The sequence below is a fragment of the Epinephelus lanceolatus genome, chromosome 18 (assembly GCF_041903045.1).
Source record: "Epinephelus lanceolatus isolate andai-2023 chromosome 18, ASM4190304v1, whole genome shotgun sequence".
Classification (NCBI taxonomy): Eukaryota; Metazoa; Chordata; class Actinopteri; order Perciformes; family Serranidae; genus Epinephelus; species Epinephelus lanceolatus.
The window spans coordinates 4560957-4586692 of record NC_135751.1 but is presented as its reverse complement, the minus strand read 5'-3'; the positions used below and the strand labels follow the sequence as shown (position 1 = coordinate 4586692).

Here is a 25736-nt window from a genome sequence, read left to right as displayed (position 1 = left end):
GTGGAAAGATTTAGGGACTGAAGGGAGTCTTATAGCTGAAGAGGCAGTGCGGAGATTTAACTTTAACAGCCAGGAACCTGTTGAATATGCTATACCAGCTAATGCTGGCTATTGCAGGGACTGCTACATCAATTTTACTAATATAACAAAAATAAAACGAACCCAGAAGAGAAGAGAAAAGGAAGCTTTAATTCAAAAGGAAAATGGAACAGAACGTTGGTATCAAACATGCAGTGTGAAACTGTAAATGTGGATCTTGAACTTCAAATCTGAATCTTGAATGCTGAATCTGTGAACAAAGAAAAGAAATTAGGAGCTACAATGACATCCTCTCACACGATCAGGTTCTGACAACTCAAGTTTATTGTGCATAATTCACTGTTCAGACATAAGCTTTGTATTTCACTCTACTCAAATGAGCAAAACTTTAGTCAAAATCTATTCGATAAATCAGATCACTGCATTCTCACCCACTTGATTCCATCACAGGAGGGAGTCATTTGCCCATCTAGCTGCAGTTGAGATCCATCTCTGTTTTAATGTAGTCCGTGCAAACTGGTACTTAAAGTGAAATTTTCCTCTATGCTCCTCTGAAATATAAACAAACAACTTTTGTAAACGTTCTGGTAACACTCTGCATTTTGCTCGATACATATTTAATAGCATCCGTAACTCAACTCTTTAAGTTTCAATAGTCTGTTGTTGTATTCTACTGGATCTACTTTATGAATAATTATTCCTGCTCTTTTCTGTAGCTAATAGCCTATAAACAATGGCTTAGTAATACTCATGTAGGCCTATGTGTTGCCCGCCCCTCACCTCCACATAATCTATTTAATCAGTTTTCCATTCAGTCATTTGCACTTTAAAGACTGACAGTGCGGTTTGAAACTAAAAGTGAGACGAATGTCCGGTGTAAAGAAAATAAAGAAAACTGTACATGATGTACATAAGATGTATCAAGTTTCGGTTTCTACACGGATGTATTTAAGTCACGGACAGTTGATATGCGCCGCCCATTACGGTCTGGAGTTGTTCTTCGAGCAGTAACGTACAGTTTCTGTTTTATCTATTCGTGCAGCATTGTTCTTTATAACCTACATGCTGTTTTATCAGGTGGCTTTGTTCATCATCGCCTGAAGTTTTATTTGACACTGAAGGAAGGGAAGCAGAGTTCCTGAGAGAGCAAGAGTTTCTCTACAAGTTTTTTTTTTTAATTAATTATTGCTGTTTTCTTTGAGACATGGCGAGTGAAGGAAACGGCATGTCCGGTAAGCTCTCCGAGGCACTCGTTACTACCTCTAGTCCAAGTCAAATCAAAGTTGGATTGTCATTGGTATTTTTCATGGCTGCATTTGTTGACCGCCCGCGGCTGTGTCTAACGTTACTGCATAATAACACAATGACAGCATTGTAACCATTTACTGTAGTCTACACATTTTTTAACGTGTAACTCCAGTTCACTCATGCTGCTTATTCCTCCACAGACGCAAGGATAGGAGAGGCCCTCATTAAAGAGTAAGTCCCTTATCTTCATCATCTCATGTTTCCTGAGCCTGAGAAACATGTTGTTCGATCAACAGGCAAAAACTCGCATATATTAAGTTCACAACAACAATGAAACAATGAAAACACATGAAAAACACTTAAGTAGGGCTGATTGGTTGATTAATCATTTTCCCAACGGATTAGTTGCTAGTACATTTAAAATAATTCTTACCGTAAAATAAGTAAAAGGGTCCTATTGCTGCCTTTGTCTGATGCAATCGGGATGGGTCCACATGTCATATCATATCGAACCTAGAGCTGAAGTAATAAGTCAATTAATCTATAAGATGAGCTACACAAAATTAATCAGCAACAATATGATTCATTGTTTAATTTATATTTCAAATAAAACACAGCAACAGTTTATGTTCTTACAGGAAATAACACCACTCATAAACTGTGTGAAGTAGGGAGAAAGAAAATCAGTGGAAAGGATCACTGAAGTTTGTGCTGCCTTTTCAGAAATGGGTGTGTCAGCCTGGTTTGAACACAACATAAGAAGGGTCAATTTGGGAAAGGGCCTGTGTTTTAACATCCTGCTCTCTTGTAGGGTCATAGAGGAGGAATTGAAGGATGTGCCCTCAGAAGACATCCCGTCTCTCACTCAGCTGGCTGTCCCAGTAAGGACTGAGCAGGAGCAGAAGATTGTGACCCAGCTCAGCAAAATGATCCGTATCATTGGTGACAGGGTCCAAGACGACAAGGAGTTCCAAGAGTGAGTCTCTGAGCCACTGTATCTCAGCATTCATGTTACAGTACTGAAAACCTCTACAGTACTGTGACATGTGATGTAAGTGGTCTTGAATGTGTTAATTTTTATTTTTTTATTTTTTATTTTTTTTAACCACCCCCATGCTCTCATGTGTCTCTGTTGCAGTGCAATAGATGGGATGGCTTGTTCCTCCGGCTCTAAATGGGACTGCTTTAAGCAAGTGGCAGACAAAGTGTTTGAACATGGAATCACCTGGGAGAGGATTGCTGTGCTCTTCTACGTTGCAGGCAAGCTGGCTCTCAAGGTTGGTTAGCTTCTTTTTGCCACAGATCAAAATGGATTTTGATGGGAAAATCTTAGGTGGTACTTGATATTTTCTTGATGTTTGATACCATTAAACACATTAGGGAATTTCTTCAAAGACAGCACAATCGTCCAATGTTCGAGTCCTATGTCCTATGTTTGTGGACAAAGTATCACAAAAACACCTTGAGGGAATTTCTCCAAATTTGGCACAAATGTCCACCTGGGCTCAAGAATGGACTGATTAGAATTTGAAGGTTAAAGGTCAAGGTCACAGTGACCTTATTCTTTTTTATTGTAGCGAATGCAGTCTCGCAAGAACACTTCAACATCAACCAGTCAACATCATCATCTTTTATCTTATGTTTATCTACTGTAGTACTTTTTTATTTTATGCCTCCATGCTGGCGGTAGCCTTGGACAGAGGCATTATGTTTTTGGGTAATCTGTCCATGCATCTGTACATCTGTTCGTCCGTACTTCTGCACATCCCATCCTTGTGAATGCAATATCTCAAGAACACCTCCGGGGAATGTCTTACAGTTTGGTACAAAGGTTGACTTGAACTAAATAATGACCTTGCATCAATCTTATTCTTGTGAACATGATATTTCAAGAACAGCTTGAGGGAATTTTCTCACATTTTGGCACAAAGTCCACTTGGACTCAATAATAAAGTGATTAGATTTTGGAGTTCCTATGTTCATGTTGACAAAAATTCACACAAATGTCCAATAGGATAAAATGATGAAGTGATGACATTTTATATCCAAAAGGTCAATGGCCAACCTCACTGCAACATCATAATGTTCTGCAAATATACTTTTCTGGGCATTATTGTTCTATAACTCAGGAACAGAAGGGAAGACATTTGGTCAGATACTGAATGGCGACACTAATCTTGGGTGTTCACCTTGAAACTGTGTTGATTTTATAGATCTTCTGTGCTGCCAGGTTGAAGACATGTGTGAAGCGTCACCATTTTAGAATTTGTAGCTCTTTCTGCAGCAATATATATGATATTTAAAGCCTTGTCAACTGCCATGGCTTCATATGATAGTGATCCAGCAGTGTACTTAGGAATAAATACAGATTTTGGCAACAGCTTCACTATGTTTATGAACCTGTTTTGGTTGTCCATCAGATGGCGGAGGCTCATCTCCCTCAGTCAGTGAGGGAGATTCTGATGTGGACAGTGGATTTTTTCAGAAACCATCTACTGGGCTGGATTCGGGAACATGGAGGATGGGTATGTTGTCCGTTCATGTCATCCATCTTATACCCTTAAGAGCACTTTACTATGTTAGTTCTATGTTTAAAGATCACTAAGACCTTTGTTCATTTAGTCTCACGGTGTGACATTATACAACAGTACAGATAAAACTATTTTCATTTGATTTTTGGCTGGACTGCAGCAAAGTGGGTCCAGCCCGATGCTTGCAAAGTCTGTCCTTGACTTACTGACCTTTGACCATTTAATTGCAAAAATGTTTTCCATACTGATTTCCTGAATTATTTTCTCCAGGGGTGATTATGATGATCATAATCAGAACTGTCTCTCCACAGATCAACAGTTTCTCTGAGCTGGCGGTGGCGTCCATGCAGAGGGTGTCATTGATGAGCTCTCACACCTACGGCCTCACCCTTATCTTTGTTGCCGGGCTGGCTTTAGGAAGCATCATCACCTGGAGATTGGCCAAACAGCTTTGAGGCACAAGCACACACATTTACACACAAATATTCGCAGATACCTGAACATTGGGGACCCAAACCTGGGTCCCCAATGTTCTCAAAAAGTAATTCTAGGCGTTTACCTAAAAGGTGGTATTTGACCTGACTATAGAATGTTTACAGGAGGGTTTATTATTCAGTGTTGTCATGTGACAGCAAAGTTCCCAGCTGTTATGTCCTGAGGGGTATTCCAGAAAGTGGGTTTAGTGAAAACTCTGAGTATGTTAAGCCCGAAATGAGGGAAACTCTGGGTTTTCAGTTCCAGAAAGAGAGGTAAGTCAAACTCAGAGTCAATCACCATGGCAACTGACTCTGTGAACCTAACCTGCTAGCTGGCAGGTTTTCTTTAAGAAACCCTGAGTTCACCCTGTCTCCTCCCTACTGCCGAGCCTGAAGCAAGCTGTCAGACAGACATGGGTTGTTCGTATGTAGGAAATAAGATCAATATCGAGGCAGAATTAATTCGCAATGCTTTACGCTGGGAGAAGATCTTCAGACCCCGTTTAGATGTGTTGGCTTTCCCCAATGAGTATCTGTTTGAACGGTACCGTTTTTCATGAGGCTCAATCATTTACCGGCCACACATATCAAATCTGACACACCACGGACGTGCGCTCTCATCAGTTTTTTTTTGTGCACGGTAGCTTTTTATATGATATTGGTGGCCTACAGCACATAATGAAATAGTCACTGAATGAGGTTATTTAAGCTACTCTGTTTAATAAATCAAATATGAATAAAACTAAAGAAAGGTACAGTCATGGCCAAGTCAAATATGCCTTACCTGTTTGAATGATGTTTATATATTTCATTTTAAGCTGCTCTCAAGTGTGTTTTTCCCCTGTGAGATTGCACCTACATGAAAATCAGAATTTATTCAAAACCACTCTACTACTTTTTCATCTGTAAGCTATGATTTTAATTAAGTGTGGTTAAATGTAAATGAATGGCAGGGCTCTCAAGTTTTGATGTCAGTTCAGAGTTTTTACGAAATATGTGCCCATATTCGCTGTAGGCATTCATGAGCACCTCCAATTCCACAGGTGTAAAATAAGTTGATTGCTTTTTCTCTCCGGTTGCCATGGTGACTCAAGGTATCGGGGCTCCATTGATGATGGCTTTTTATTGTGGTTGTGCACATGCTTAAGTCAAGGTGTACCTACTCAGAGTTGACTGAACTAATTCAGATCAGCTGTTCTGGAACTGGATACTCAGAGTTTCCCAGCTCAGGGTAAGTCAACTCAGAGTTCAGGATTAGACTCTGAGTTGAGATATTTAAAACAATGTAATGTGCCTTTACATTTCTACCTTTTCTAACGTTATCTATGCAAATTTAAAAACTTGAAAGAAACTTTGTGTCACATATTTTTCTAAAAGACGTACTGCATCATATCAAACAGATATTCTCTATGTAGGTTGACCTCAGAGTAAGTATAAGACAGAAAATCCCAAAAATGGCAATGTTGTCTTTAATAAGGCCCTTTAGGTTCACAGAAGTAAACAGGTGGTAATGTGATCTTTGTGCCTCCGCACTGATGTGACCATCCTGATGTAAGTATATTATAAATGTTCAGCCAGCATTTAGCATCACCACACAGGATAGATGCAGTTCCTTTATTAAAGTTTCTTGCTTCTCAGCCCTTGCATAAGCCGGGTGATCTGGTCTGTCAGCATGAAAGACGTTCTGTGGAGATTGTTGAAGAAGCTCACTGAGCAAGGAAGCACCAAACCAGCAGTTATCTGTAGCCTCGTTGGGTTTTTACTTGTACTGTAGAACAAGTAATGAGACTGTACGTCACAGAGAAAAGACACGATAAAGCTTTTTAATCAACCTAACAAACTGTGATTCAAATGTGATAGATGCAATAGAATTGAAAAAGGAGAACCAAAATAATGAAATCTTCAACAAGCTGTGCTAAAACTTAATTATAATTTTCATGAATATTCAAACGTGTACACTTGTGTTTCACAGTATTTAACCTCATTCGATGATCCCGTCAGAATAATGTAATTTATCATTTGTAAAGTTACACATTTGATAGAGTTCGCCCTCAGATTTCTTAATGTACAAGTCTGGCTCCCAGCAAAAGACATCCAGCAGCTAGAATGTCAGGCTGGGGAAATAACCGACCTGGTCCAACAAAAATATGTAAAATGACCATGACCTCTTAACACCGCATTACGTGGTGGTGGCGGCATTTATTGTATTTAATTGCATGCCGGTACCACGGAATAAATGGTAATAGAAAAAGTTAATTAGGGTCCTTTGTCGTCATGGACATATGAATTCCCTGGTTCAACAACGTCAATGTTTGTTCAATGTTCCAACTCCATAGGTAGTATAAAGAGCATGAAAATCTACATGGGGGGAGGCAAAAGCTTCAGTTGGACAATAGAGAAGGGAATTGGGATAGGGGAGGCCAAGCCCCAGTGTACTATTCTCTGTTGTCCCACTGTGGTTATTGGGAGAGATACTTGTTGACATGCATCTGTTAGAGTGGAAGAAAAGTAAAAGTTTAGATAAAAGCCACGGTAGTAGATACACAGATGAACATTATGCTGAGTATATTAAGATTGTCATTGATGCTTCAAAAGCAGATAATAATAGAGTAGGGGTTGCATTCATAATTCCAGATTTCAGTGTAATGTTAAATAAAAGAGTTAGGAACAACTTAAAAGTATTCACAGGGGAGCTATTGGTTATACTTTTATCACAGAAAATGGAAAGAAAATGTGAAACCAAGTAAAGTGTTAATAGGATCAGATTCAAGTAGCACATTAACGAGTTTTAAGAGTATGCAGTCAAAAGCAAGACAAGACGTCCTGCTGGAGATAGTCCAAACTGTCTTTAGAATTGAGAGAGCTGGAATATTAGTAAAATTCATCTGGATTCCAGCACATATGGGGGTAGAGGGGAACAAACTGGCAAACAAATATGCACTAGTCGCCACAAAAAAAAATCAGAAGTAAATACGACAGTTAAGTATAGTAATGCTGAAGTTTAAAGCCTCTGGAAACCCAAATCCACAATAGCCTTCTAACTATGTAATTTAGGGTCTTATGTACATAATATTAAACATGTAAAACAATTAGAAATCTGTTTCCATCCAAATTCGAAATATCTGTCTTTTAAGTTTTTGTACATTCTTGAAATTGGGTTTGATTGGGCCATGGTTATCTCTGAGATTTATTACGCAATAAATTCCAAACCAATCATAAATCATCAGTCAGTTGTCTCATCCCGCCCCCCAGTGGCAGCGCAACAAAACCTTTCTGCTCCAGCTAAATCTGCCTCTTTGAGTCTGAGCCAACTCCTCTTTCTAGTCTGATGTTTAGAAAATACAGATCATAAACTGGCTGAACCGCTCGGCTGCGACCCAGCGGCGGCTCTGCCTCTGGCGGGCTCCCAGCAGCACTCGAATCAGGTTGACCGGCTCCAGAGCCCGGACAATCCGAGCCTTTGCATCTCATGGAGCTGCAGGAAGAGGCGGCTTGTGAGTGGCCGGGCTTGCCCCCCGGGCCCAGTGCCCGTGTCGATTCGCGGGGAGGGGACGTAATGTGCACCCTTCCTCACCCCTAACCCCAACCCCAAGCAGTTAGCTTTGCTACGCATAAACATATCCCCAATCGCGGAGGTGATGCTGTGGGAAACAACACAATTTTAGCCGGAGGGGAACATTATTCGAGGCGGGCCAATACTTCAGTAAAACGCCAGAGAGACGGCCGGCCGGCACCGGTCTCTCCCGTTTTGACGGTCGGTGTGTGTGTGTCAGAGTAAAGACATATTTAATCTATTAAGACTGGATGTGTTTGAATGAAAAAGGCTATTATCAGAACAACGGAGCAGATTTATGTTTTCAATGAAAACGTATCTCAATGAAGAAAGGCAAAGCGCTAGCCTCCCGTTGTCATTCATCTCAGCTAACGGCCGGGCTCAACCGGGCACGTCTGCAGCGCGAGTCCCGTAGCAGCTCGCCCCCGTTAATCAATTACAGCGGCTCCACCGGCAACGAGAGCGGCGCAACAACTCTATTTAAGCGGCTCTTCTATTGTTTATCCGTAACTCAAATATATATAATAATTTAGGTGGAAAATGCTTTAACATTTCATGCAGCCTACATGCAGCCTCTCGGCTCAGCAAACGGTAAACAACCCCGCTGGCTTCTCTACGTGTCGCTTCCGTACGCAGTCAGTGGAGCCCAAATGAATACGCCGCGACACTACGCTGTACGTTTGCAGCCGGTGGAGCCCGGCCGTAACATTGCATGTAAAAGTTATGCTAACTATTCTACGAAGTAACATTAATATGAATCACAAAACATTTTGAAACTTACCATTCAGTGACCACCTGAAAGGAATCATTTTCAGCTTCTGCTTCGTCCTCTGAATCATCAGAGGGCTCAAACATGTACGGCTGGATTAAATTTGTGGCAGCCATTACTGAGCCAGGGAGATGTCAATCAAAACGAGGGAGCTGTCAATCAGAGCGTTATCTGCCACGCCCACTCTGTCCTGGCAAGTGGTCTAAACAGCAAAATGAGCTGTTTTTAAACCAGGTTTTCTAATAGTTATTATGATGATTATTATGATGATTAATGAGACACTCGACTTTGATATAATATATGCATTTTTACTATTTCAAGCTGTGTTTCCAAAGGCTTTAAAGTATAACCAAATCAGAAATGATAAGGAAAAGGCAGGAGGAATGGAACAGGGGAACTAAAGGTAGGCCTTACAACAGTATCCACAAGAAAGTAAGAGAAATGAGAGAAACTAGCAGAACTAAAAAAAAAAAAAGAAGATATAATTTCAAAGATGAGATTTGGACACACTGGTCTTAATAGTACACTTGGGTTAATTGAAAAACATGAAACTGGTATATGTGAATATTGTAACATGTAATATGCAATATTTTACTATTTATTGTCCAAAATACCAGCAGGAAAAACAGTAGAAAACTAACAGTAGAATCAGTATTTCAAACAGTAGAAATACTATAGTTGAACTCAGGGATTGAAGGGTATGAGGCAATATATATAATGAGACTGTTCCGATCCACCTCCTTTTCAGAAGGTAGCGGTAATGCACCTTAAATCTGTTTGCCAACCGCCATTTAACGTCAGAGAAGAGAAAGAATAGGGAGGAAGCTTGAGTGGTGGTCAAATGAACACCTGACTTTCATGGGAGACCCCTGTTTGTGCCTCATGTGAAACTGCAAGTCAGCGTGGACTTCTTTTAACTTAACATACTGATTTACTTACGTCCCATACATAACAAGCGTAGTTATTTTAACTGAAAACACATGAAATAAATGTGAGCAAGCAGTTTTGGTGCTGAAAACCAACCATGCTGCCACCCAGGGTTATTAACTAATAAGTTTTTGTTCACTTGCCACTGTGGCAGGTGGATTCCAAAATCTACCGGCCACTCAGTAGAAAAACATTGTTTTTTGACTGATGAGTAAACCACATCTAGCAGCCACTGGCTGGTGGCTGGTGCAATCTCTAACCCTGTAGCCACTACATAATTTTAACACAATACCTGTTTCAGAGGTTGTGCTTCTTTCCATATTTCTGTGAGATTCCGTTGGAGATACCATTATAAAGAGAACACGGCTCAATGCTACTGTAAAGAATGGACAACCAATGTCATTTTCAATAATCAATTCTTCCTGAAAAGTGTCAGTTTTAACATCTTAAACATTGAAATAAGTCATTAACCAACATTTGTCAAACCTACAGTCAGCATGCTCAGTTATCAGCAGGCATGCTAGCAGATTAGCTCACTAGCCAAGCTTTCCAGATTGCAGTCATCTCTTGAGTCGCCCCCTTCTTAGAAGTCTTCTACTAAATTGGCATACCTCTTTTAGAAACCTGTTAGTAATTGGACGCTGCACCAGATTAGGCTGTGTCGAAAAGTCAGTTTTATTTGTATTGCTCAATATCACAAATCACAATTGTGCCACAAGGGGGTTAAGTACAGCATACAACAACCTCTGTCACCCAAGCCTCTATTCAGAAAGGAAAAAACTTGTTTCTGGGAACTCAAATGAAACCATAGTTAAATACACAATTGGAGATCTGTTAGTTTCTGCAAATGGAGGAGGAAAAGGATATATGTGTAGTGATTTGCACTTCTTTTGAATCCCACACGCACCTTTCAGAAAAAAGTAAGTAATTATTAAAAAGTATTTTGTGGTACTGTTTTTTTATATGATTGTGTGGAGGATTTATATACCAATAAGTAAATTTCGATAACATTTCAATAATTGGCAACAAGGAGAGATCCTCTTCCAGGATGAACACACATGCAATAGATATCGTAAGTACAAATAAGAACATCATAGTAAAATGACAGTATGAGAAATCAGGATGACAAAATTTTAGAAGGACTGGAAACATATATGAATGACAAGCAGCTTCCAGGTGCTACCAAACAGATAAGGACCTGAGCCACGCAGCCAAGGGTTAGCAGGATGCAGTGGTTTCAGCAGGACAGTTACTAGAATTACTAGGATCACTGGATTAATTGAGACAAAAAAAAAAACAACCCACCAGAAGGATAATAGCGAAAAGTTCAAGCCTAATGTGATCAAAGAATAACAACTACTTGAAGGTTAAGGTGAGAAGATGAGTTTTAAGTTTGTATTTAAAGGCCTTACAGAGTCAGACTGCTTGATGTCACCACAAGTTTTATACTTGGACAAATAACAAATCCAACTCAGGTGTTCTATCACATGTTTAGATTTCATTTATTTCAATCATAGGCTTTCATCTAGTTGTAAAATAGTGGATCTGTAGGTCTGATAAACAAATAACAGATTTTGCCTGATCTGTCATCTCCCATTGTAGCCTGGATCCTGGATATTATAATCAGGGACAACGGTTCAGTCAGTAATAAATATTTTGAGTATTTAAAGGTGTAATTTCCATTCAGTCACATATGACGCTGAACACTGTATCAGGTAGAAACTGTATTTTGATGTAAGATGTATAAACATAATTTCCAAAAAGTTGCCTACAAGTGATGAAACATTCATAACCTGCATTATTAAAGAATGAATTCACAAATATCAATAAAAGATGACAATTTTTTAAAGTTTTTTTTTTCTTTTTTTAATCTGTTGCTGCCAGTAAAATGACTAATGTGCATTCAGTATCTGAAACATACCATATGGCTTTTTCCTTCTTTTTAAACCCTATTACTTCTAGTCCTTAAAAATGGTGCTTTTAAAAATGGTAAAATCATAGTGTTAATATAAATTCCCACTTACTAGGTGTGGAGGGAAAAAATCAGTTCACTCAAGTATTGCAAATTTTCTTTTAATGATCTTTTGATCATTTTTTATGCCTGAATCAATATAATGTAAACGTGGAGGTGGAAAGAAGTTGTTGCTTTTATTGTGGTAATCTACAAGTAATGTGATGGCATATCTGTTTCAAGTAAAACAAATCTGAAGCGAGAAAAGCAGATTATGGCAGGACAGTCCAGGGACATGGACTTTCAGGTCCTTGAATAGCAACTCCAATTCAGCCAGCCGAGGGCAAACTTCCCACCAGATCAGCAAACTGTTGCTGCCTATACACAGATTAGACACAGCCCACTGTGAACCCCAGAGCTGGAGTTTACGCCAGCTTAATTCGAGTTGCTACAGCCGCTACTAAGTCTGACTGCTGAGTTTCCACCTCCTCTGCTCCTGGTGAATAGAATCCTAGCTGTGGAGAGAGGCAGAAGGAGTGTGGGGTGGCTAGCTAGCAAATTCTTGTGTAATTTGTGGTCTGATAAACAGAGAGAGAAAGTGGGGTGGGTGGCTGCTGAGCAAGTCAATGCACTGAGTGTAGTTCCACAATATGGTCAGTTTTACCCACAAATAAATGAATCTATGGTAAACACCACAAGCTTGATGAGCAGGGACAACTAAATGTAGCAGTTACAATTACATTTAGAAAGTATGAATTTTTTTATTCATTCTGTTGTACATGTAATATATGTTTTAGTAAGTAAGTAAAGTATGTTTAATATGGCACCTTTCAAAGATCAAGAACACCAACTGCTGAACTGGGAAATGTTAAATAATAAGACCATTAAAAACACGAGTGAAGCATTGACCATTTTTCTATGCAGTATATGATGCTACTCAAATAAGAGAAAGACTGACTGACATGAGATTTGTATTGTTTTTGGAAATATGTCTCATGATATAGTCTCAAGAAGTGAATGATTTTTTTCCTTATATTCTAGTGTAAAATTTAACAAAAATAGCAATAAATCATGATATCGAATTGCAATATTTAAAAGTCACAGTACATATTGAATCGGCACCCAAGTATCATGATAGTTATATATTGTATACATTGTATATATTGTATTGTATATATATTGTATGTTTGTCTGTCTTTTTTAATGGACCTGGAGTCTAAATAAAAAGGTTGATTGATTGATTGATTGATTGATTGATAGTATTAAATCGGGAGATAAGCATATCATCTAAGCCCTACTACTTGCAACTTCTGTATTCCACTTCTCACATTATTTTTAATATGACCGCGAAGTGATGTGGGTTAAAGGATCTCTGCCCTGTGAATTTCACTTCCCAATAAATGAATTGCATTAAGTTAGTGAATAGTAATGCTTTCTAAGTTTTGTAAGTGTGACTTTTTGCAGTTGTTGCCCTTACCTCAGTTGGGGAGCACAATTGCTTTCCACCAAAGATGGAGACAAAGATAAAATCAGGTTTCTCAGAGATTGCCACCATTAAGTGTTTATCTTTCAATTAGTACTTTTTCTTCTAGCAGTTGTATAGCAATAGCAGGTGTATACATTTTCTGTAATTTTAGTTTTTGTTGGTGTTGATTTAATTCAGAAATTCAGAGTTAATATGGAGCTATTGTAACTACAGCTGGTCGCTGTCATTGTGCACTATTGCCCAAGTCAATACAGTGTGATGGCAGATGTTATTAGTCAGTTCTAGCTTTTCATAGATAAATATGTCGCCTGTAAATTACAGTAAATGTCAGTACAGCAATGCCAAATGTATACTATGTGTGTTTGAGGTCCTTTTAAAAGCAGTGTCAGTGTTACATAGTCTGTCCACCAGCGAGTGCTGACAGGTTAACTAGTACACTGTATAATGTTCTACTCACAGCAGTTGGTGTATTTCTTATACTCCTTTAAAAACTGAATAGAAAAATGTTTGTTCATGTTTTGTTTTGCTTTTCATAAAAGGATTGTTAAACACAGACTGATTGAATAACAAATTTTAGGTTTATCTTTTAATTAGTCACCCCGTAGGCTTCAGCTCTTCAGGCGTGAACCCCTAATTAGGATTTTTAGAAGGTGAATAATAGTGGAAAGACAAGCACAACCAGTACCATTCTTTCCAAAGCAGCATCCCAAGAGAGATATGGGAGATGTTGTGTCCGATGTAATAAACCCAATCAAAACCCAGACTAATGTTGAGCTACTGTCATTAAAACTTGTATATTGGTTGCCTGCATTCCTGTTGTGTATGAATTATGTGATGTCTATGTTTATCAAGGATGTGGCTTTATCTGCTATATTTTTAGTGCTATGGTGTGACAGCAGATGATGACAATGTGTTGGATCAGAGCTTCATAAATAACCAGACTGAAGTATAATACTTTGACCTCGAAAGAAATTAACTACTCAATATTCTGGTTGTAGTAATGTTTAGTAGCCTACATGTTTGCACGTTTTTTGAGAATTATAATCTTGAATGTGCAATGTCTTTAGTTCTCTTATACCACATCCTACAATTTACAAATGACACTAACCATTGCATTGACATAGTCAGTTGCATTAGTGATTTATGCCTTCAACAATGTGACATTTTGTCAGTTATTTCAAAAACTCTGATGTACAGTGAGAGTTCTAAGATCTCTAGAGAGCCCTCAAATAGTCTCAGCTAATTGTGTGTTACCGTGTTATGCTTTTTGCGTTCCTTCTGATCTATGGAGGATTTATTATGATATAACAGACCTAATGCAGGAAGCAATATAAGAACGAATATTTAACTGTTTGTATCCACAGTTTGTCCTTATTTTTACCCACAGATTTTTATGATTCACACAATTTTTCTTATTTTTGCTCTTCTCTTAGGTAAAAAAAAAAATCTCAAATGGTCGAGGTCACTCTTACCCAAATAAGAAAAAAAAGCCACAAATTGTTGTCCAGCACACGGAAACAAAAACTTAAAATTAGAGAACCATAAAAAGTGCATGAATATCATGTGATCAATTTAGATTATTTTATGTTCAAGAGTAATTGTAATGATTTGATTATTAAATTTGTGGGTTAAAAGAATGATACTGGTCCATTGATTGAAATTAAGTCTATTAAACGCCTTGAATGATATTGCCTGAATTTGGCGTCTGACTGGTTCACATACTGTACTGCTCATAGATGCTTTTGCCATCCAGGCCTGATGCAGAGAACACATTTTAAGTGATCAGATTGCCAGGAAGACTGCTTTGGAAACCATTTTCTTTTCATTTCAGCTACCTTGTGCCCCTCTGCTGACCAGTAGTGGAGAGTACTAAGTATATTAAATTTGAGATACTGTTAATTTACTTGAGCATAAAGTACAGCTGAGTCTGATGGGAGTGTGTTTAGTTCTGCATGTATTCAGTCATAAACCAAAGTACTGGACAAATACATTTTTTTATCAACATTTTTATTTATTTTTTAGTCCAGATGTTATTACAGACATATGATACAACAAATGTTGCTGTTATATTTATTCAACTTAACAGATGTTATATAGGTCTGCATCAACCAATTATACTGAAGTAACTTTAGAGTTGTGTTAGCTGTTTGTGTTTGGGCCTCCCCACAGGCTGTAAACAGTCTTTAATGGTGATGAAAGTGAAGGAATTGTCAATGACTGATTTTGTATAGAGAAAATAAAGCTCCTTGATTGCAGGTATTTAAAAAAATGTTTCTTTGGAATATTATACTTTACACTATTTCTTTAAAGCTCATAACAAATGTTTGCGCTAGATGAAAAGTCATAGGATGAGTTTCATGGCTAACCATTCACTTGCAACATTTTACTGAGAATGACTAATATCAGCCTCATGGTGGCACTAGAAAAAAATCACGATCACCAAAGTCATTTGGCGTCATCCTTTGAAGAGCATAAATATCTGTAGAAATTTCATGGCCATCCATCCAACAGTTGTTGATTATTTCAGTCTGAATCAAATTACCATCATTAGAGCTGTGCTGTTAGACTGGCTAACAAATACCAGTGGCAGCTACCTAGGGCTATAGTCTCCTGGTCGACTAGTCGATTATTTGGTTGCTATGCTCTCATCCGACCAAATTCTCATTGGTCGAATAATCGCTGTGTTACTTTCATAAGGAGAAAAGTGCTACATCAATAGCTTTCCAGGATTACTCCATTATTTCCTGCGGCGGGGGGGGGCAGGCTAATGTACCTGTGAAAATGGGGGTGTTTTCAAAACACCCCATTGTTGACAGAAAGTTGAACTCGCCCACCCTCAAGCTCAGCGCCGCGGTGACGCAGACCTCCTGCCTGTTTCTATAAGCTGAAACCATTTCCCTCAGTGGAAACAAAGTTTGTATTTACTTGTATTTCACAGATAAGAAACAATAAATTGTGAAGACAGTAAAGCCTCCACTAAAATAGCATTTTAAGTCGTGTATGTGATTTATCCTTCAGGGATTTATACTTCGGGATTTATCCAGGCTTCATATGAGCAGAGGAAATCTCTGCTTGTCGATAGGCTAATGTATACCATGTAAAATGCCATAGGCTGGCGCTAATAACGTTAGCATGTTGTATTTGCTTAGAAAACTTGTTTAGTATTTGACAGTTGTTTTGTCGGTAAATGTTGTGAGTTGTAATGGAACCGAATTATGTGCCGTTACCTTTGTTACATGTTGCTGTTGCCGCTGGTTTTATATGAGAAGAGGAAAAGATCGCTAGATGATAGGCTAATTTACACAATGTAAAACGCCGTAGACTTGTGCTAATAGCATTAGCATGTTGTATTTGTAGGGAAAATGTGCCCAGATAAAGACAAGTGTTTGTCTGTGAATGCTGCAAGTTATAGTGAAGCTGATTTGCGTACTTGTGTTTTAAATTGTCCCTATTAAGCCATATTTAATGTGTTTTGAATCAAGTATATAAATAAAGTTTGATTTGAACTAAACTTTACAGCACACAACACCTCGTCCTCCACCGCCAACTAGTGTTTTGGAGGTCTAACTGCAGAGTGACACAGACACACCACCGCAGAAGTAAAAATAACATGCAGATTCTTGGTTGACTAAAGTCGCACATAATCTTCAACTAATCGATTAGTTGAAGATTATGTGCGACTTTAGTCGACCAAGATTTTCTTTGGTTGACTACAGCCCTACAGCTACCCATGTCCACATAAAATTGTCATAGTGTGACATGGACTGAACCTGTAAGATTGCTGTAACTGTACAGTGTGTACAGGCCTTGGGATAAGAAACTGATCAGACTGCAGTTTACAGTCATTCTGTCACTCTCTCACTTCTCTCTGTTTTTCTTTTAAGAAATCCTCTTCCTTACAAAGTGCACTAAATCAGTCCTGTTAAACGCTCTTTGAACTGAAATAAACTTGAATCCTCCCCCTCCTTCCTGTCATTTTCCTACATTCCCTGTGCTAAGAATAAACTCTATCAAGTTCATGTGTGATTTGGCTTAACATAATTATAGCCTACCCTACACTGCTACCTCTCTCTCTATTCCTCTGTCTCCCTGTGTCTCTCTCATCATCTCTCTCTTTCTCTCTCACTCCCTGGTGTCTCTTGTGGTCCCTATAAATGGTAGATAATTAGCAGGGAAGGGAAGTTTTATTAATTAGCCAGTAAGAAGGGATGAGCAAAAGAGGGATTGATTGATGGATAGAAGGATGGAGGAGAGGTGTTGAGCTTACAGAAAGTCAGACTGTTCATGTTCACTGGTCTTAAAGATCCACTATGTAGGAGTTAGGGGGATCTATTGGCAGAGATGGAATATAATATTTATAATTGTGTTTTCATTAGTGTATAATAATCTGAAACCAAGAATCACTGTGTTTTTGTTAGCATAGAATGAGCCATTAAGTAAGAGGACCCCCTCTCCATAGGGAGCGTACTTGATCTTTCAGAGGGTAGTATTATAAGGTCGACCACAGGGTCCTTGAATGGCCACTAGAGGCTGGCTCCAAAAGCAAATCAGTCCCCATAGACCCCAATGTTAAAATGGCCAGAAATAAACATGTTTACAGCCTGGAACAAAACATGTTTTTTTGGCTCTCATTTCCCTGTTCATCACTTTTTTTTTTCTTTTTTTTGGGGGGGGGGGTCTAATTGGATATTTATTTTTTCCGGCTAGTACATTTTGTTTTAGTAGTTTTAGGCCTGTTTTTCACTGGTGGAAATTAGCATTAGCCTTATTACAGTTATCCATACCTGTAAATGAACTGTGTTAAGCAACCTAGCAGCTAATGTTGGGGTTACCTCCTTCTGGCCCCTAATATCTTACAATAATATAAAAATCTTATCTAATCTTTATCTGGTCGTTTTCAGTTCGTTCATGTTAATGATGAATCATCTCTTCATACTAAAGTTTGTTTTGGAGTTCCACAAGGTTCTGTGCTTGGACCAATCCTATTCACTCTATATATGCTTCCTTTAGGTAACATCATTAGAAATCACTCTGTAAATTTCCATTGTTATGCAGATGATACTCAATTGTATTTATTGATAAAGCCAGAAGAAACTGATCTATTAACTAAACTTCAAAAATGCCCTAAAGACATAAAAACCTGGATGAGCACCAATTTCCTGATGTTAAATTTTGACAAAACTGAAGTTATTGTTCTTGGCCCCAAACAACTCAGAGATTCTTTATCTGATGACATAGTTTCTCTAGATGGCATTGCTTTGGCCTCTAGCACTACCGTAAGGAACCTCGGAGTAATATTTGACCAAGATTTGTCTTTTAATTCTCATTTAAAACAAACCTCACGGACTGCGTTTTTTCATTTTTGTAATATTGTGAAAATTAGGCCTATCCTGACCCGAAAATATGCAGAAAAATTGGTCCATGCATTCGAGGCTGGATTACTGTAACTACCTATTGTCAGGTAGCTCTAATAAGTCTTTAAAACTCTCCAGCTAATTCAGAATGCAGCGGCATGTGTACTAACAGGAACTAAGAAACAAGATCATATTTCTCCTGTTTTAGCTTCTCTGCACTGGCTTCCTGTAAAATCCAGAATTGAATTTAAAATCTTACTGTTAGCTTACAAAGCTTTAAATGGTCAGGCTTTGTCATATCTTAGAGAGTTCATAGTCCCCTATTATCCCACCAGAACACTGCGCTCTGAGAATGCAGGGTTACTCGTGGTCCCTAAAGTCTCCAAAAGTAGATCAGGAGCCAGAGCCTTCAGCTATCAGGCTCCTCTCCTGTGGAATCATCTTCCTGTTGCGGTCCGGGAGGCAGACACCGTCTCCACATTTAAAGGGAAATTTCGGTTTATTTCAACCTCTCTCCTATCGTCCTAAATTTGTTTCAAGTGACTAGTGACATAAAAATAATAGTTAGCATGTTAGCCGTTAGCCTAGATACAGCCGTAGCGTCAGACCTGTTAAAATGTAAGTGAACGGGCATACCTTCAAGTGCAAAGTTCATCCACTAAACAAGCTTTTTTTCCACAAAGACCGCCTCATATCATTAGGATGAACATATAGAAAACGACATGTAAACGTGTTGTCTTACCTTACCGGTGTGCTGCCATGTTTGTTTATCATCCAAAGCGCGGCCAAAATATCGCGAGAACAAGCAGCGATCTCATAGCGTGCCTGAACAAGCAGCAACAGCTGGAAGGATACACTGACGAAGAGCTTCGTGAAATTGAAGAACGGAGGAGGAGAGAGAGAGGCGCAACAGGTAGAGGACGAATGGCTGCTGCAAGGCTGCGTAGCTCTGGAGATTAGTGGTGTACCTGTGCGGAATGCCTCTGTTGCAAGGAATGGGACCGGTTGCAGCCTTATTTTCAAGGTCTGGATGTGACCGAGGATGAGATGCCTCCACCTGGAGTAACGTTAGTATCCAGCTGGGCTTTATCTAAAGCTGGCGAGATATATTTCAGCCGCACTTTGGAAAGCAGAGCTAGATGGATAACCAAACATGGCACCACACCGGTAAGGTAAGACAACACGTTTACGTCGTTTTCTATATGTTCTCTGACATTTATCCTAACGATATGAGGCGGTCTTTGTGGAAAAAAGCTTGTTTAGTGGACTAATTTTGCACTTGAAGGTATGCCCGTTCACTTACATTTAACAGGTCTGACACTACTAATGCGCCCCGGCTGTATCTAGGCTAATGGCTAACATGCTAACTATTATTTCTATGTCACTAGTCACTTGAAACAAATTTAGGACAATAGGAGACGGGCTGAAATAAACCAAAATTTCCCTTTAAGACTAGACTTAAGACTTTCCTCTTTGATAAGGCTTATAGTTAGGGCTGGCTCAGGCTTGCCTTGTACCAGCCCCTAGTAGGGCTGCACGATTAATCGTAATAAAATCGTGATCTCGATTCATATGCATATGCGATCTGATTTTTCAATGACGGCGATTCTGCCAGCCCCGCCCGTGCCGGGAGTTGGGACATCATCTGCATGAAAACAAGCGCTCCCAACGAAGCAACGTTATACCACGTGATGCAGAGCGACAGCCGGCCGGCAGTTTGGAAAGCAACGAGAGCAGGAGAGAACCGACAAAGTGAGGAGGACCCCTTAAAAGTTAACGTACTGACACTCTTCAGACAGACACACACACACACATACCGGACAGCCTCTCAGTCCTTAGCTGCTAACGTTAGCTCTGTACAACACAGGTACCACACAGAAACTTTTACAAAGGGTCATAATGTCCTTCTAGTGACTGTCAAATCGCCAGCGAAAGTTGTTTACACTGCGGACACGGAGAGCATGGGACAAAGATCCTCTGAGAAGAAAGACGGTTCACTCTGCTCTGCCGCCAGGAACAAACTGGGAGGCAAAGATCCTCTCTGAGGAAGAGGGTTCACTTTGCTGCAGGGTTCACCAAAACGGTTTTTTTTTTGTTTTTTTCTTTTAATAAATTGAACACACATTAAAGATCCTGTAGAGAATTAATACATATATTACAATACAATAAACATTGTCAAATTAAATGAAGAAAGAGGATTTTTTTAAAGGCAAATATTGGGGATTTGTGTAAAAATATACAGAGAGATATAAATAATTATATAATTAAAGATATGTAGGCTATGTTCGGTGAATACTCCTGTCAAATGCATGGTGTTGAAACGTTTAATTTTGATCTTCCTTAGTCCATTTAGACTTTATTTTATCATAACAATAACAATGAATATTATGAATTGTTCACATTTTAATTTAATTTTAATAACATTTTTCACACAGCATTTTGTGGAAAAGTCAAATGTTCAGTTTACAGTTTTAATAAACTCAGAACTGTTTTTCAACACATACATTGTTTTGTCTTCATTCAATGTAATTAGCACATATTGTTATTGCGCCATTGGTTTTGGCCTTGGTGCCCCACATTTTGGCCGTGATGCCCCAATAAATTTGTATTTATCAATTGCCAAAGTGGCCTTGCCCTACAAATGACTTAATTCCAGGCCTGGAATACCTACCTCAGAAAAATGTTGTTCAACATTGATATTATTGTTTAAATTGTTCAAAAGCTGTAAGAGAAGACAAGAGACTAAAGTTTATTGTTTTTATGGTCAGTGTCAGGCTGTCAGCTGTTGCATTTAAGCTAAAAACAGGAGTGTTCCCTCTCTGCTGACCAGAGTTTATGTGTCTTGTGTCTCTTGTATCAGGCACAATCATAGGTTTTGTTATTTAATGATTTTTTTATTATTATTTATTTATAATTTTTGTTACTTTTCCTTTTGTATCAGGAAATAAGCACAATAAATCTTTATGTTGAAAAAAATCGTGAGAGAATCGTGATCTCAATTATAAGCCAAAAAATCGTGCAGCCCTAGCCCCTAGTTAGGCTGTTTTTCCTTATCCGCTGCGAGGGTCCAAAGGACAGAGGGATGTCGTATACTGTAAAGCCCTCTGAGGCAAGTTGTGATTTGTGATATTGGGTTTTATAAATATAATTGATTGATTGATTGAAATATCCATGATGTCAATAGTTAAAATGCCAAAGTCGAGGCTTTAAAATGGCAGTCCACAAACCCATTTGGGATTGTCACAGTGGTTTATGTCCATTATTTTGCGCAGTCTATGATACACATAATGGACAGTGTGCTGTACATAATAATCAGATGAAAAAAAAAAATTGATCCTCCTGACATGTCAAATTTTCACCAGGGGAATCCTGTGCTGAGACAAAGGTCCCTAACAAGGAAGTTAATCTGGCTTTACTTTTGTCGCAACAGCAACTCAGGCTGACACTGCAGGCACGTTGGCCAATCAAATATGGACAAGCACACAATGCTGGTAGAATACCCTCTAATGTTAATGAGCTAATTCTCCTGTTTACCTGCTGATTAGCTGGGTGAAGGATACAATCCTTTTTCAAAGTACAACATATTACAAACTGCAATGTCTTTGCATCCAATAAGCCTGCAAACTCATGGATCTGTGACTCAAACTGTCCTGAACTTTATTTCATTTTCTGACATGTACTTTACCTGCACAGCATATCAAAGTAGACCCTTTCAATTTTTTTAACATAGTGCAATGTTCTGTCTAAATGCTGAGGTAACTGCTTAGTAGCAAATCATTTTAGTACATGTATGTGAAAGTATGAATTCACTTCCATTTATATGTGTGATGGGATATCTGACAGTCCTTTGTTTCAAGCAGCGGTTTGTAGCAGCTTTAAATCAGTCATGGAAACTCAGCTTGTGTATGTGAGGTTATATGTGTAATTCCATTGGTCTCTTCACTCTCTCCATCTGTCCATGTTCATGCATTATTAATCCCTCAGCAGTGTCCCGCCCTTCTCCCTGTTCATTTATTATGGCTGTGCAGTAGAAAAACACTGGTAGGGGCATCTTATGCTAGGTGTATGTCTCAGGTGATGTAAAATGCCCCCTGGCAGCCATCTTGGAAATCCACAGCTCTTGACAACATTGGCTGTGAACAGCGGGTTGCATTTCTCAAAAAAAAAAAAAAAAAAATCTGACAGTGAACACAAGAGGGAGCCTCTCTGCGACACACACGCATACACATACACACACACACACATACACACACACATATGGACTGGACACAGCTGGGATGCTGTGTAAAACATAAATAAAAGAAACAGAAACAGAATGCAATGATCTGCCATTCCTTGACCTATGTTCAAGTAAATGCAGTATAAAAACAAGGGGACCTATTTAGATGGTCTAAAGCGGACGGCGGAGGGTGCATAATCCATGTCGCAAGTGTCATTGCTATTTAGATGCAGGCGCAGTTGTCATTTTCACGCCCTGCGCCTTCGTCGTCTAACTAGCAAATGAACTTGCGCTTCTCTGGGTGTGTTGGTCTAAAAATGAGGAGTGGTGAGGCGCAGTCATGGCGCGTTGCTAGTTAGATGACTTAAAAAGCAAATGCGCCAGTGACCAACAAAAACCTGGTCTAAAGTCAACGGCGCAGTATTTCGCTGTTAAACAAGTTAGTAATATGCGTCTCTAGGCGGGTGAACAACACGCGTGCACTCTGCTCAGACACACACGGAGCAGCCACACATATGCAAAACATAACAAATAAAAATATGATTACAATGTGAAAGGTTATTATTGTGCACAATAAAATATTTATCAGAAACACGTCTTAATGGTCAGTCATTAATCAGAATCATCTAATCGCAGTAATAATGATCATCATAATTTGTAATAATGAGAAATGAAATTGTGAAATTATCTGACCAAGCAATCATTTTTTTGATTGAAAACCAAAGCCCACACATTGGGTCTCATTCATGAAAAGTGAGTGTGTAGATTTGCACATAAAAGCCTACTCTACTAAAAGCCTACTCCGGATTCAGGAACGCCGCGGGAAACTCAGATTTGATTGTAAACACGTGTGTATGATCATGAATGCCAATCCATCGTAAAGTGACAGCGCGCTCCTGGTAATCAGCAATTAGCATAAATCCCCGCCCATGAATAGCCAATGACCACCATATAAGGAGGTGTAGGTGCATCCAGTCGACCTGTCAGTCATGGCGCAAAGAAAGAAAGAGAGATAAAGAAAAAAGAATTTTTCCGAAGCGGAGATTGAAATAATTTTGGGTGAAGTGGACTTAAGAAAAAACATTTTCTTCAGTTAGTAGTGTGACAGGTACAGGCAAAGCGAAGGCCTGGAGGGAGGTAACAGATGCTGTTAATGTTGTCTCCGTGGTACAAAGAACCATGTCAGAGGTGAAGCGTAAATGGTTTGATATGAAACTGGAGGCAAAGAAACGCATAATAGGCCGTAAGGTGAATCAGAAAAAGTCTCACAGAAACTGATTTCCACTTCGACATGTAAGAGTGGGCTACAATGAGTACCGGGCCATCAAATCACAGCATCCACGGTGAGAGAGAGGACATGGAATTGTGTGCGCTTTTACGCACGCGGGTGTAGGTGATCACGGATATTTGATGTGGGAAAGATGTAGCCAGATGTATTACCTGTTCAAGATACGAGTCTGTCTGTCTGTCCGTCCGTCCGTAGCACGAGTCATGTGCGCCACTTCACCACCGACCCAGCGAATAACGCTCAGGCGGAACAGATCATTACGCTCAGACGGAACAAGTGCCGAATTACAACCCCGATCACAGGACTCTTGCGGGGTTATGAGCTACGAACTCCCACTGATTAGCTGAACATGTATCGATCTTTTTTATGAAGTAAAGATCATGTAGTCCCCAGATGTAGGAACGAGATGAAACGATAACTGCGTTCACCTTATGGCCTATAAGCACACACAAAAAATACAGCGGTCACCAAACAAACAGAAGATTCATTTGTGGGGTTTTGAATTAAGTGGGAACGGCCGAAGGCCGAAGAGGCTGTGATCCGGCTGTCCTTACGGATATTTTTATTATCATCATTCAACATGTAGAAAGAACGTGTAATCTATTGAGTTGATTTACATAGATAATTCACAATCATGAACCTAATCTAGATCTTAAACCTGCTAAATGCCAACTAATTTAACTAAATGTGTTATATTTTTAATATTTGTCATGTTTAGATTACGTGTTTCAAAGGCATCTGTGTATTGTGTACATAACAGAGCGCAATACGAATTAAAATTGTAACTTCCAATAGTGACAAGCAATATTTATGTGCTTTACTAAATTTACACAAGCACTACGAGTGGTCAGGAGCAGGAGTAGATTTTGTTAGTAGCTACGAAAAGATTGGAGCTACTAAAATATTGATGAATGCGGACATGCACGTAAATTTCCCTCTGCGAACAGTTTACACACAAATTCCTTCTGCTCACGTTTCATGAATGAGACCCATTGCATTTATTTTAACATGTTATATTAGGCTACATTATATACTAGGCTACATTATATTATATTATTATATTGTTATCTGAGTGTAGAGAGAACACACATGCAAATAAGAGGCAGAACACAGCTCTAGGAAACGTGAAAACAATTAACAAACGTGGGTGCGCTGAACAGGTCCTAGCTGCAGGATCAGCACCTTGGGGAGCTCCGCGGCAGTCCTGACAGCTGTGCTCTGTTATATGATGAAAACAGGTTTGAATAATATTCCACAGATATTTAGTAAGATCTTTCTTGTATTAGTGATCCCACGCCTGCTTTACCTCAGGGAGCTTGGGTGCCTGTCTGCTGTCCCCGTAGATTTGGTTCTGATTGGCCTTCACCTCCCTCATGAGGAGATCCGTCTCCTCAGCTGTAAAACGCTCACTCTTTCCAGTTGGTAGGTCCGCCATCTAACTAGCTCTCCGCATGCGCTCCAATCGCGCCTCTTTTAAAGGGAATGAGAGGTAACACTCTGATTGGCTTATTGAATGATACGCCCAAAACACACCCATGACTAATTCACAGAGTAAGTCCAACCCTTTGAGACTCTCTGCTATGGCGCACAGTCTAAAAACGCGCTGTCTAACTAGCAAGTGACTGGTACACGCCCATGCGCCGCACGCCTGGCGCTTCGCGTTTTAGACCATCTAAATAGGGCCCAAGATATTTAATGTTCAAACTGATAATCTTTATTGTTTTTTTGGAAATATACAATCAATCTGAATTTGATGTCTGCAACATGTTCCAAGAAAACTTGGAACAGGATCAACAAAAGACTGGGAAAGTTGTAGAATGCTCCAAAAACACCTGGGCCCTGGAAAGCAGGATTAGTGAAAACTCTCAGTATGTTAAGCCTGAGTTGAGGGAAAC

General features: G+C 39.3%; 1 protein-coding gene and 1 long non-coding RNA gene across 2 annotated transcripts; one reads left to right on the top strand and one right to left on the bottom strand.

Annotated features, from left to right (window-relative positions):
- Positions 1-221: 221 nt before the first annotated feature.
- On the bottom strand, positions 222-8724 carry LOC117267805 (uncharacterized). Its single transcript, XR_013488090.1, has 3 exons — positions 8629-8724; positions 1721-1806; positions 222-590 (listed from the first exon to the last, which is right to left on the bottom strand). It is a non-coding gene; the product is annotated as an uncharacterized LOC117267805 (long non-coding RNA).
- On the top strand, positions 1009-12739 carry LOC117267804 (apoptosis regulator BAX-like). The gene is made up of 6 exons (XM_033643821.2): positions 1009-1271; positions 1488-1518; positions 2099-2263; positions 2426-2564; positions 3708-3812; positions 4130-12739. The coding sequence occupies exons 1-6, from the start codon at positions 1244-1246 to the stop codon at positions 4271-4273; spliced, it is 612 nt and encodes a 203-aa protein (XP_033499712.1). The 5' UTR covers positions 1009-1243; the 3' UTR covers positions 4274-12739.
- The last annotated feature ends 12997 nt before the right edge of the window (positions 12740-25736 follow it).

Coding starts and splice junctions, on each gene's coding strand:
- LOC117267804 (XM_033643821.2), top strand. CDS start 1,244: ATGGCGAGTGAAGGAAACGGCATGTCCG. Junction 1,519..2,098: donor GGAGAGGCCCTCATTAAAGA/GTAAGTCCCTTA, acceptor GCTCTCTTGTAG/GGTCATAGAGGAGGAATTGA. Junction 2,264..2,425: donor GACGACAAGGAGTTCCAAGA/GTGAGTCTCTGA, acceptor TCTCTGTTGCAG/TGCAATAGATGGGATGGCTT.